Genomic DNA, 13,756 nt, shown 5'->3' with positions numbered 1-13,756 from the left:
CATTTCCTCTTCAGTCTTGAATTGCATTTGCTTCAGTAACCACAAAATATAGTTCCTGAAGTTCTAGATTTGTAGAGGACAGTCTCTCCTATGTCATACTGTCCTGCTTCCATAATCATAACTTATTTCCTGTAGAATCAGATTTAAAATCAGATTTCGCAGGGCATTTTAGAGCAAGCAAAGACATATGTAGGTACCTTTAGCAAAAAGAAAAAAGAATCATCATCATCATCCTCTTCTTCTAACATTTAACATTCATTTTTCCATGCTTGCATGGGTTGGATGGTGTGAGTTTATTTGAGGCAGATTTTCTACAGCTGGATGCTCTTCCTGTCACCAACCCTCACCTGTTTCCAATCAAGGTAATATTTCCCCATGGCCAGGCATGTTCTCACCAAGTAGTGGAAATGAATGATACTGCTTGTAGGACAGTGACACTGATTTACAACTATCATGGAAAGGCAAGACAGCAAAGGCTTTGGTTGGTCTGGGATGATAGAAGACATTTGCCCAAGGTGCCATGCAGTGGGACTGAACCCAAATTCATATAGCATTCATGTGTCAGTTGATGTTGTCTTTGTCAATCATATTTCACTCTCGAGCCTTTGGTTGACATGAGGCTGTGGTAGAAGACAATTGTTCGAAGTACTATGCAGTGGGACGGAATCCAACGCCATGCAGCATCAAAATAAACTTAACCACACAACCATGCTTGTGCTGTTGTTGATTATATCGACCCCAGTGCGTAACTGGTACTTATTTTATCGACCCCGAAAGGATGAAAGGCAAAATCGACCTCAGCGGGAATTTGAACTCAGAACGTAATGGCAGATGAAATACCACGAAGCAGTTCAACCAGCGTGCTAACAATTCTGCCAGCTCACCGTCCTTATGACAATATTGACATCATTCACATAGATTCCAGAAGGAAAAAAAGGAATATTTTACAATATTTTATTTGTAAATATACTATTTAACAGAATTGGTAAAAATCAGAATTTATAAAACTTAAGTCAGCATGATGATAACATAGTCTTTATAAAAAAAAAAAAATGTAAATGCTTCTTAAGTCTCTGGGGGCTCATAACAGCCAGCACTCTGCTCCAGTAACATGAAAATAAATAGATGAGAGGTTTAATATCCTTTTGCATAGGGCATAACTCTATCCACAAGTCACATTCACAGCAAATTGTCTGTAACATATTCCTCGCCAGCAGCAAAGTGTATTAAGGCAATGTCAAATTGAGCCTACTTTCCCAGTAGACAATAAAACTATGAAAGGGCTGTAGTGGATTTCAAAAGAATGCCATGTCCATTTTGGTTCAATAAGGTAATAACTACATTAACCATTTATGAAGATGATGATGATGAGGAGGAGGAGGAGGATGATGATGTTCGTCTGTGTGCTCTCTTTTTTTTGTGAGATCGAGAGTGTGTTTTCTTAAGGTTTCTGTCTTTTTTGTGTCTATAGTGATTTAATGTTTTTTCTTTTGAATGTTTGCTATCAGGAGAAAATGAATTGCGATGAGAATTTTCCAAAGATCTTGACCGAGAACGTGAACGCGATCTGGAACGCTTTCTTGGAGGAGAACGTGAATGCGATCTGGAACGCTTTCTTGGAGGAGAACGTGAACGCGATCTGGAACGCTTTCTTGGGGGAGAACGTGAACACGATCTGGAACGCTTTCTTGGAGGAGAACGTGAACGCGATCTGGAACGCTTTCTTGGAGGAGAACGTGATCTGGAGTGCTTTCTCACAGAAGAACGTCTGCTACTTCGTCGATTATAAGATGAAGAGGGACTAGAATCACGGTGCTGGCTGTGACGAGAACGGCTGGAACTATGTCTCAAAGGTGAAAGAGAATGTCGCCAAAATGACCGATGGTGTCTCGAGGAACGGTGTCTTGAATGAGATCGATAAGCATCACGGTTGTTATGGTGGTGAATATTCTCCGAACGGAAATTTCTATCAGTGTGCTGAAACTCCCGGGTTGGATTTTTGAAGACATGTAGAAAATTGCAGGACTTTCCTTTGTGGCACCGATTCTCACTGTACAGACCTTGAAAGAAATAAAGTTTAAAAATATAAATACATTGAAACACATCATATTCAAGCTCTAAAGTCTTTAAAATAGTAGAAATTAAGTAAAATAATATTAACTTCTTTTAACTACACACAGCACACAGACAATGTTTTCAGAGAATGGGGTTCTGTCAATTGAGCTGATCTCATTGTATTACAGGTACATATTTTATCAGCTTTAAAGAGATAAAAGGCAATGCTGTCCTCACAGGGATTTAAGCAATGAATGTGACAAACTAATAAAACTACATCCATATATATCAGTATTGTTCCATTTAGTAATATAGTGGTAAATATTGATGTTATTTAACCCAAGGTCAACCCTGCTGGAACACACCTGTGATGATCAAAGACACTTCAGCTGTATCCATCCCATCTTTTTAAAGTGTATTTAGGACTACATAATTCAGCATACTCACACACACCTACTGTACATCAAATTCACACACACACATTTACCATGCCTCACACCTACTATAACTCACATTCACAGGTACTGTACTCCACACTCACAGCTACTGTACTCCACACTCACATCTACTGTACTCTACATTCACAGCTACTGTACTCCACACTCACAATTACTGTTCCCCTGATCTCTTATCTGGTGGTCAATGCAGAAACTAGAGATAGACAAGTGGTTGTGAGAGCTGTACAAGCCATGTACAGAGATGCTGTCAGGAAGGTGAGGGTTGGCAATGAGTAGAGCGAAGAATTCAACGCACAAGTAGGGGTTAACCAAGGATCAGTCCTCATCCCCCACTTGTTCATCATAGACCTCCAAGCAATAACAGAGGAAATTAAGACAGGCTGCCCCTGGAAGCTCCTCTATGCTGATGACCTTGTTCTTATAGCTGAATCACTACCAGAACTAGAGAAGTTTCAGGTATAGAAGAAAGGTCTAGAATCAAAGAGCCTTAGAGTTAACCTAACAAAAATCAAAGTCTTAGCATGTAGGAAAGCAGACAAATCACAAATCTCCTTAGGTAGATGGCCTTGCTCAGACTGTAGGAAAGGCATAAGTAAAAATTCTATACAATGTACCTGGTGTAAGCTATGGACACATAAGAGGTGCAGCAATATCAGAGGAAGGTTAACAGGGAAACTAGTTTTTGTGTGTGGAAGGTACAATTAACACTAAAAACGTACAGAAAATAGATTCCATCAAATGTTAGTGGAGAAAACTTGAAGTAGTTGATAACTTCCATTACCTAGATGACTAAGTCAATAGTGGAGGTGGATGCTCTGAGAGTGTAGCTGCTAGAATAAGAATAGGTTGGGCAAAGTTCAGAGAGCTCTTACCTCTGTTGGTAACAAAGGGCCATTCTCTCAGAGTGAAAGCAGATTGTATGATGCTTGTGTGCAAACAGCCATGCCACACGGCAGTGAAACATGGGCTGTGATTGCTGAGGACATGCATAAGCTTGAAAGGAAAGCTAGTATGCTTTGCTGGATGTGCAATGTCAGTGTGCATGTATGGTAGAGTGAAAACGTCTTGAGAGAAAAGTTGGGTTTAGGACGTGCTGTTTGCAAGAGAGACAACTGTGTTAGTATGGTCATGTGATGCATATGGATGTGGACAGCTGTGTGAAGAAGTGCCATCTCTACCAGTGGAAGGAAGCTGTGGAAGAGGTAGATCCAGGCAAGGTGGTGAAGCACAATTTTCGAATGTTGGGCCTCACAGAGGCACTGACTAATGATCAACACCTTTGGCGATATAGCTTGCTTGAGAAGACTCATCAAGCAAAAAATCAAAGTTACGACTGTTGTTGATGTCATGTAACTGAGACCTGTGCTGGTAGTACTTAAAAGGCACCTTTCGAGCGTTGGGCCTCATGGAGGCAAAGCAGCCAATGCTGGTATTGCGTAACTAGCACCTGTGCCGGTGGCACGTAAAAGGCACCTTTTGAGCGCTGAGCTTCATGGAGGCAATGACAAATGACCAAGACCTTTGGCATTATGTTGTGCTTGAGAAGGAGACCCATCAAGCCAAGTGAAATCATAGTCATGGCAGATACTGGTGTTACGCAACTGGCACCTGTGCCAGTGGCACATAAAAACAACCATTACACTCTTGGAGTGGTTGTCATTAGAAAGGGCATCCAGCCATATAAACCATGCCAAATCAGACTGGAGCATGGAGCAGACCCTCAGCTTACCAGCCTTGGTCAAACCATCCAACCCATGCCAGCATGGATGACGGACACTAAATGATGATGATGATTCACAGGTACCGCACTCCACACTCATACCTACTATACCCCACCCTTACACCTGCTGTATTGCGCTCTTCTCATACTTGTTGTTCATCACCAAAGATGATGAACTAATTAGAAGTTATGAACTCGCCAAACTCCAATCAACTGTTCAAAGGTAATTAATCTAACAGCTGTTATCTACTGAGATAAAGCTATTTAATTTGTTATGTATTTTTTTCAATTTCTAATCAACAACACCACTTAACATTACCCATTTACTTATCACCTACAAAGCCTCAATTGAACTCAATAACTTTACTGAAAAGGCGTCTGGCTACAAAATTCAGCCTCAAGTCTCTACCCAACCCATGCCAGCATGGAAAAACAGATGCAAAAATGAATGAACATGGAGTTGTTTTAATTTTTTTATCTGTTTAAGTCATTGGACTGAGACCAGCCTGGAGCACTGCTTTGAAGTGTTTAGCTGGGTGAATTGACTTCAGTTTTTATTTTTGTTTTAAAAGTCTGGTACTAATTCTATTGGTTGCTTTTGCCAAACCACTATGTTGTGGGGATGTTAACAAACCAACACCAGTTGTTGAGCAATAGGGAGACAAACATAAAAAGAGAGACACCCATACATATATACCTGACAGACTTCTGTACAGTTTCCATGTTTACAGCAAAAGACCAAGCTACTGTACATAGGGTCTAAACTTGAGACCACATGATTGAGAAGTGAATTGATAAACCACACAGCCATGCTAAGTAATGCATCCTTGGATGGACCTGTATTTTATTTTTAATATCCATTTCCCAGGAACTATTAATAAAATGCCTGATTTTTTTGTTTTTAATTCATTCATTGCTAGGTATGGCCGTGTGGTAAGAAGTTTGCTTCTCAATCACATGGTTTCAGGTTGGTCGCACTGTGTGGAACCTTAGGCAAGTGTCTTCTAATATAGCCCTAAGCCAACATAAGCCCTGTGAGTGGATTTGGTGGATGGAAACCGAAAGAAGATCATCGTATATTTCTATGTCTTTGCATTGTGCTTGTCTCCCACCACTGCTTGGGATTGATTTGTTATGTCTCCATAACTTAGCAGTTTGACAAAAAAGGAGTGATAGAATAAGTACAAAACTTTAAAGGAATAAGTACCGGGATTGATGTGTTTGACTGAAACAAGTAAAAGAGATTCCTAAGTCAGTTCTGATTAGGTAGAGCCAAAGGATTCCATCTTTGATCGTCTTATTCATTTTGTATATCTAAGGCTACATTATCCAATGAGTCCTTTTTATTATAACCCCAGTCCAACCAAAACCTTGTGAGTGGATTTAGTAGACAGAAACCGAAAGAAGCCCATTGTGTATATATATGTATGTGTGCCCCTCTTGACATCATGTGACAGCCGTAAATGAGTGTCACTGTCATTTATTTCTAATATTCTCTGCAAACATGTCTGGCCATGAGGAAATATTAACTTGTTTGGAAACAGGTGAAGGCTGACAAGAACAAAGGCATCAAGCCATAGAATATTTGCCTCAATAAACTTCATCTGATTCATGGATCCATGCAAGTGAATGTTAAAATGATAATGTTCATTTGATATATATATATGTGTGTGTGTGTGTGTGTGTGTGTGTGTGTGTATGGAAGTGCATGGCTTAGTGGTTAGGGTACTGGACTCATGATTGTAAGATTGTGGTTTCAATTCTGGGACTGGGCAATGCATTGTGTTTTTGAGCAAAACACTTCATTTTACATTGCTCCAGTCTACTCAGCTAGCAAAATTGAGTAATCTTGCAATGGACTGGTGTCCTGTCCAGCGGGGAATATATGCACCTTTGGAAATCGGGGAAACTGACCCTATGAGATCATTATCCATCATCTATATATGTATCTACATATATATACATACATATATGAAAATATATATGTGTGTGTGTATAAAACAAACAACAGACTGCTTGGGATTGATAGATAACATATACATGTATATATATTTTGTATGCCAAGCAAAAGTAGTATTTTTGTTTGTTTAATGCAGACTTAGTGCTCGGTAAAGATTTTGAATGCAACTAAGTGTTTTCCATCTTGAGAATCTCTGCATCTCCCCTGTTGACTCTCTCTCTCCACACACACACACACACATTCTTTTATAGTTTTACTTGTTTCAGTCATTTGACTATGTCCATGCCGGTGCATCACCTTGAAGTTTTTTTGTCGAACAATTCGACTTATTTTTGAATAAGTTTAAAAATAAAACTTATTTTTAACTCTAGTACTTATTCTATTGGTCTCTTTGCCAAACTGTTAAGTTACGGGGATGTAAACACACCAAGACCAGTTGTCAAGCGATGATGGAGGACAAACATACATACACACAAACACACATATATATATATACAAGCTTCTTTCAGTTTCTGTCAACCAAATCCACTCACATGGCTTTAGTTGGCCTGAAGCAATAGTAGAAGACACTTGCCAAAGGTGTCACACAATGGGACTGAACCCACAACCATGTGGTTGGCAAGCAAGCTTCTACCCACACAACTGCTTCAATCCAGTTTCTACCTACCAATTCCACTCACAAGGCATTAATCAGCCCAAGACTATAGTAAAAGATATTATTTGCCCAAGGGGACATGCAGTCAGGTAGAATAGGAAACTATGTGCAGATGTGAAGATCATATCTGCACAACCATACCTGGATCAATTCCCCTGCACTGCAAAAGTATAGCTTTTATATTTGACAAGTAACATTCCAGCTAAATTTCCATTTTTCTACATCTACTGCTAAACAACCATTACTCTTACCATAAATTTTGTTAAGTATTTGATCACCTATTTTCTCCTATTTACAATATACTGAATAAAAGGCATTTAGCATTATTGAATAAAATCAATAATCTATCTAAAAATTCTTTTGTTTTAGCTTACATTGATTTTTCTGTATTTACATGAATAAATTGCTTTGTTGTTGATACAAATCATTTTCACAGCTGGTGAACTTCCAACCGCAATCATTCAACCATAAACCAAGAATAGAGCCTGTTTATGTTCCCTAATCAAACAAAAATAAGGAGAGGTAAGTGTCTTGCTCCATGGCACAATTAAAATTTGAACTTTTGACCAAGAGGTCAACAGATGGAAAAATTAATCCCACCTGTATTATGCTACACAATGGATTAGTGAGATTATTGTAAATAAATATGAACAAAGAGCTTTTATAAGTGATTTGTATGCTATGTTTAATAACTATTCATTGCTGTGTTGAGCAGAGCTATCACCCTCTCCAATCATGCAAAGAAAAAAAAAAGCCATGAAGCTAAAGATTACCAAAAACAAGTAATAATGAATTTCACAAACTCAGACACATTTTCAACAATCCATAAAACTATTACAATAAGTTCAGAACACTACATTTCCAATAGCAATGGTAGATACAGAGAACAAACAATAGCCTGTCATGTTTGAACCTGAATTTACTTAACATGTCTGAACTTAAACTTACAGGAGGTGGGGGGGGGGGTGTATAGGTCCAAGCTGTCACATTGCAGCTCATATGGTGTAACTACTCCCTGTTGGAGTGTACAGGAGCTGTTCTTTGCATATGTTGAGCTGACTGACTACGCATCATCGGTCTGCTTGAGGAGGACTGACCTTGTGTCACAGCAACAACAACAGACAAGGTGAATTGGTAGAGCCATTAGGGTATCAGAGAGAACACCTCATGGTATTTTTTTTTGTAACTCTCTATGATCTGAGTTCAAATCCATTTGAATGTCAGCTTTGGTTTTAATCCTTTTGTGGGGCAATGTTGTTGGCACTCCGTCGCTTACGACGTTGAGGGTTCCAGTTGATCCGATCAACGGAACAGCCTGCTCGTGAAATTAACGTGCAAGTGGCTGAGCACTCCACAGACATGTGTACCCTTAACGTAGTTCTCGGGGATATTCAGCGTGACACAGTGTGACAAGGCTGACCCTTTGAATTACAGGCACAACAGAAACAGGAAGTAAGAGTGAGAGAAAGTTGTGGTGAAAGAGTACAGCAGGGTTCGCCACCATCCCCTGCCGGAGCCCCGTGGAGCTTTAGGTGTTTTTGCTCAATAAACACTCACAACGCCCGGTCTGGGAATCGAAACCGCGAGTCCGCTGCCCTAACCACTGGGCCATTGTGTCTACACTTGTGGGGCAATAGAAAAGATCCAATCCAGAGTGGTGGTTCAACAGAACTGTAAGATTGTAGGTGTAGATGCCTTGTAGCATTTACTCTGGTTCATTATATTCTGGGTTCAAATACTGCTATGGCCTACAAGACAATCCATTGCCCATATCATCACCACCATCTGGCACCAGTGTGTCTATTGTAGTCCACTCTATTTCAAGCAAGCAGGCTAAGTCTCTGGTTTGAGCATTTCTTCTCTCTCATCCACTAGTCTTGGAGGCTATTCCTACTCTCTTGACTAAAGTTAAAAAAAAAAAACAAGTGGTTAAGAAGCCTGCTCCACAACCAGAGTCATGGGTTCAGTCCCACTGTAAGTGTGGCATCTTCTACTATAGCACTGGCTGACCAAAGCCTTGTGAATGGATTCAGTAGCTGAAAGAAGCCTGTTGTGCATATATGTGCATGTGTGTATAAACATTCAATGTGTTTGTCCTCCATCACTGCTTGACAATTGGTGCTGGTTTGTTTATGTCCTCATAACTTAGCAGTTCGACAAAAGAGAAGACTGAATATCAGGCCGGCATCTGTACCAGTGGAGCCCTAAGAGCACCGTTCAAGCATGATCGTTACCAGCGTTGCCTTCCTGGCATTTGTGCTGGTGGCACATAAAAGCACCCACTACACTCTCGGAGTGGTTGGCCTTAGGAAGGGCATCCAGCTGTAGAAACTCTGCCAAATCAGATTGGAGCCTGGTGTTGCCATCTGGTTCACCAGTCCTCAGTCAAATCGTCCAACCCATGCTAGCATGGAAAGCGGACGTTAAATGATGATGATGATGATGATGATGATGATGATGATGAGTCCAATGACTGAAACAAGTAAAAGATGAAAGATGATAACAAGTCTTGTTAATGACTCAAGTGTGAGAATTTGACACAAATAAAATAGTCAGTACAGTACTTCTTATTGTAATACCATATGTTTAACTTGGTGCCAATCTACCAAGGAAAAGATTGAAAAAAAAAAGAAACAAAAAAGAGGAAAAAATCTGTGAGACAAGCCTTATACTTCATTTTGCAAAGGTTTAATTTCATGAATAAATAGAATGACAATTATCTGCTTACCGCAAATAGCAGCACCCCATTTCTTTATTTCAACAAAATGGCAAGACAACTGTCGGCCACCATACCAGCGACCATTAAATTTGGTAAACGCTTTGAAAGCATCCTCTTCACTGGAGAAAAAAAAAAAAAAAAAAAAAAAAATCAGAATAGATGTCAAATACAGAAAGTATGTATAGCTGTAAGAAAATCATAAGACAAATGCCATTATCAGAGCCCATTTTAAGGCGACAAGCCAGAAGAATCATTAGTGTGCTGGACGAAATGCTTAGTGGTATATTGCCCATTGCTACGTTCTGAATTCAAATTCTGAGGTTGACTTTGCTTTTCATCTTTTCAGGGTCAATAAATTAAGTCCCAGTGAAATACTGGGGTTGATGTAATCGACTAGCCTCCTCCCACCAAAATTTCAGTTCAGGCCTTGTATCTATAGTAGAAAGGATTATTAGAGCCCATTTTCTTTTCAAATTCCGCCAAGGTTGATTTTACCTTCCATCTGTCTGGGGTTGATAAAATAAGTACCAGTTAAGTATTGGGGAGGGAGGCTGATGTAATCAACTTAACTCCTCCCTGAAATTACTGGCTTTGTGCCAAAAATTTGAAACCATTATAAGAGCCCATATCTACATTGGAGTCTTTTAAAATTATTGTTTTTAATTTATTTTTCTACGCCAAAGCTGATGGGACAGATGTTTCTTGTTTTTAACATCTGAGACATTCATGAAATTGGAAATAAAGACAAACACTGCAAAACAGAAAGGAAAGCCAAAGTTTGCAAAATGGAAAAAGTAAGTTATACTCTGATATTACTTGCATAGCCTTATGCAAATGATATGACTTTCTCCTCAGCCTTCTATTTCAAAATGTGCATGTGACTGTGGCTACTACAGTAGAATCTGTCTCTCAAAACAGTCTGGTTTCATGCCAATTCCAATCAGTCCTTCCTGAGTTTCTTGTCTCACCATCTCCTATCATCTATACTGTGTCCATCCCCATTTCTTGCCAAGCACTAACCACGTTTCCAGGAATGTCAGTCCTAGAGAATTGCTTCCTTTCCAGTTTTTGCCTACAGCTGTTCATTAATATCAACCATGTTGAGCACAAGTCTCAGAGGGCCTGTGAAGGCCTCATCTTCTACAGCAAATCATTTAAAATAAGGAAAGTATTATCTTATAGCAGGATATGATTTGTCAAGTTCACCATTTTGCTGTGATGTAGACATGGAACTTATCTTTGTCTGTTAGATAAAATGAGGCTAGCAGAGTTATCTATCTTGTCTTGATACTTTGCTATGGCCGACAAATTATCATGAACTTTGAACTCATGGTCCTGTGATAAGTAGTCTAACATCTTGACTTGACATTTATTGTGATCAATTAATTAATGTTAAGAAGTTCAGGTTTATCACTGGAATGATAATTCTCTCTATCTACTTTTAGGGAATCTCTATGAAGTAACTCTACTTGCAAGAAATAGCAGTAAAATCTCCCTCAAATCACACCCAACTATCTTAAAGAAAAGGGTAATAGGATTTTGTTAAATTTTTTTCAATCACTTATAAAATGTTAATGACACTCAACAACTGGAAGCCACTTAGGACTGACTCACCTAAGGAAATAGAAAGTACAGTCGTTTCTGTCTTTTAGATGTTGTGGTGTAGTTTAAGGAAGATTTGGCTGTCATTTCTGGTAGGTCAAGAGAAAATGTAAAATTTTTGCCTTCATTGTGTATGTTTATTGCCATGACAACAAACAATTGTGACTTCCAATATGTACCAATGGAAGTTTTTGACTGGTTGAAATTACATGCTTGTAACTTCTTTATTATTAGTTTCCAGAAAAAAATTAATGTGATTTTCATCAACAGCATGCAAAACAACATTAAAAAGAAAATGTGGTAAAAATTTGAAATGCTGCAAGTCATTGAAAGAAATTTGATGAGATCTGGATAATGTAGTCCAGAGTACACTGTTGTTGGCACTCTGTCGCTTATGACGTTGAGGGTTCCAGTTGATCCGATCAATGGAACAGCCTGTTCGTGAAATTAATGTGCAAGTGGCTGAGCACTCCACAGACACGTGTACCCTTAATGTAGTTCTCGGGGATATTCAGCATGACACAGTGTGACAAGGCTGACCCTTTGAATTACAGGCACAACTGAAACAGGAAGTAAGAGTGAGAGAAAGTTGTGGTGGAAGAGTACAGCAGGGTTCGCCACCATCCCCTGCCGGAGCCTCGTGGAGCTTTAGGTGTTTTCGCTCAATAAACACTCACAACGCCCGGTCTGGGAATTGAAACCGCGATCCTACGACCGTGAGTCCGCCACCCTAACCACTGGGCCATTGCGCCTCCACCCAGAGTACACTATACCTGGGAGAAAAGAAAAACAATAGATAACCAAAGCTTGAATAAAGTTGATCAAAGATCTGGTGTATAAGAGCTGATTAGGGTTAAACAACAACATGAAAATAGCCAATAAGGGTGGTCCTTAGTAGATAATCAGCATGGCAGAAATAGCAGCCAAATCTCCTACCATAATGAAAAAAGAGGGACACATTGGATAATGTAGAACGAGTATGATATGCCCGAGTAAAAGATGGGATGGACAGTGTTAGAATGTCTTTGCTTGATCAAGGCTGACCTCAGTTAGATTGTAGAATGGTTTTTGAAAGAAATTTAGCTGTTATTTCTAGCAAGTCATGTGAAGACTCCCTTAGCTGTTTTAATGTTGCTGGGGCACTGCCTTCAATCTTTTAGTTGACTGAATTGACCTCAGTACTTCTTTTTGACTAAGAAAACAAGTTAACATAGTTCAAAAGAGGTGGTACTTGCCAGGTAAAGTTGAATTAATATAAAGGAAATGGGGATTATCCTTTCAGTAAATCATCAGCCAGCCAGGTGCCCTCCTTGCGTTCAGGGGCTGACTTTCCAAGACTCTTCAGTTTTCTCTCTGCGATGTGCTGCATGCATGCATACAACTAATCAGGCTCTTGTTTCCAGTCTTTTCTGGATGTTGTTAGTCCAAAGACGTCTTTGACAGCCTCTCATTCTCTTCCTTTCCACATCTCTGATATGTCCAAAACATGATCATCATCATCATCATCATCGTTTAACGTCCGCTTTGCATGCTAGCATGGGTTGGACGACTTGACTGAGGACTGGTGAAACCGGATGGCAACACCAGGCTCCAATCTAAATTTGGCAGAGTTTCTACAGCTGGATGCCCTTCCTAACGCCAACCACTCAGAGAATGTAGTAGGTGCTTTTACGTGTCACCTGCACAAAGGCCAGTCAGGCGATACTGGCAACGGCCACGCTCGAAATGGTGTCTTTTATGTGCCACCCGCACAAGAGCCAGTCCAGGGGCACTGGCAACGATCTCGCTCGAAAATCCTACGGAAGCCAGTCAGGCGGTACTGGCAACGACCACGCTCAAAATAGTGCATCTTATGTGCCACCCGCACAAGAGCCAGTCCAGGGGCACTGGCAACGATCTCGCTCGAAAATCCTATGGAAGCCAGTCAGGCGGTACTGGCAACGACCACGCTCAAAATGGTGTCTTTTATGTGCCACCCGCACAAGAGCCAGTCCAGGGGCACTGGCAACGATCTCGCTCGAAAAATCCTACGGAAGCCAGTCAGGCGGTACTGGCAACGGCCATGCTCAAAATGGTGCATCTCATGTGCCACCCGCACAAGAGCCAGTCCAGGGGCACTGGCAACGATCTTACTTGGTAACTTTGAGAACTTTATTCTCAACAATGGCTGTCTTTAGACTTTCAGCTTTTCTAGGACTGCAGTGGTCATTACCGAGTCTTTCCAGCTTATTCTGCCTAATCTATGAAAGCTTCACATCTCAAAGGTTTCTATCTTCTTCCCCATTGCTGTGTACACTGTCCAAATTTTTATCCTGTAGAGGACAACTAGCATAGCCTAACAGTTTACTAGCCTCAATTTTAGGCACAGTGTTATATATCTTTCGAGGTGAAGAGCTGTTTCATTCTTATAAACAGTTTATAAATGTCTTATAAATGTAGATATCTACATTCCAGTAGATATCAATTAATTGAATAACTTATGAGGAATGAATCAATGAAGGAACCTCTACATAGTTACTCAATTTGCGAGAAATAACAGCCAAATATCTAACAAATCACACTACCATTTTACATTGAATAGTATAGC

At 40.0% G+C, this 13,756-nt stretch overlaps 1 protein-coding gene across 2 annotated transcripts in view; it reads right to left on the bottom strand.

The window, feature by feature from the left end:
- Positions 1-940: 940 nt before the first annotated feature.
- The window catches only part of LOC106873830 (uncharacterized), a 65,687-nt gene continuing 52,871 nt past the window's right edge, over positions 941-13,756 (bottom strand). For both annotated transcript variants that reach the window (XR_016242570.1, XM_052969143.2), the window contains 2 exons: positions 9,577-9,686; positions 941-2,060 (listed from right to left, as the gene is read on the bottom strand). Coding sequence is in view for 1 of the 2 variants with exons in the window: in XM_052969143.2 (XP_052825103.2) it covers positions 1,351-2,060; positions 9,577-9,686 (820 nt within the window). In the remaining variant the exon portion in view is untranslated. The remainder of the gene's footprint in view (positions 2,061-9,576; positions 9,687-13,756) is intronic.

The sequence above is a fragment of the Octopus bimaculoides genome, chromosome 7, assembly GCF_046866305.1.
Source record: "Octopus bimaculoides isolate indiv1 chromosome 7, ASM4686630v1, whole genome shotgun sequence".
Taxonomy (NCBI): Eukaryota; Metazoa; Mollusca; class Cephalopoda; order Octopoda; family Octopodidae; genus Octopus; species Octopus bimaculoides.
The sequence above is the reverse complement of the archived record's forward strand: the minus strand, read 5'-3'. Positions and strand labels throughout refer to the sequence as shown.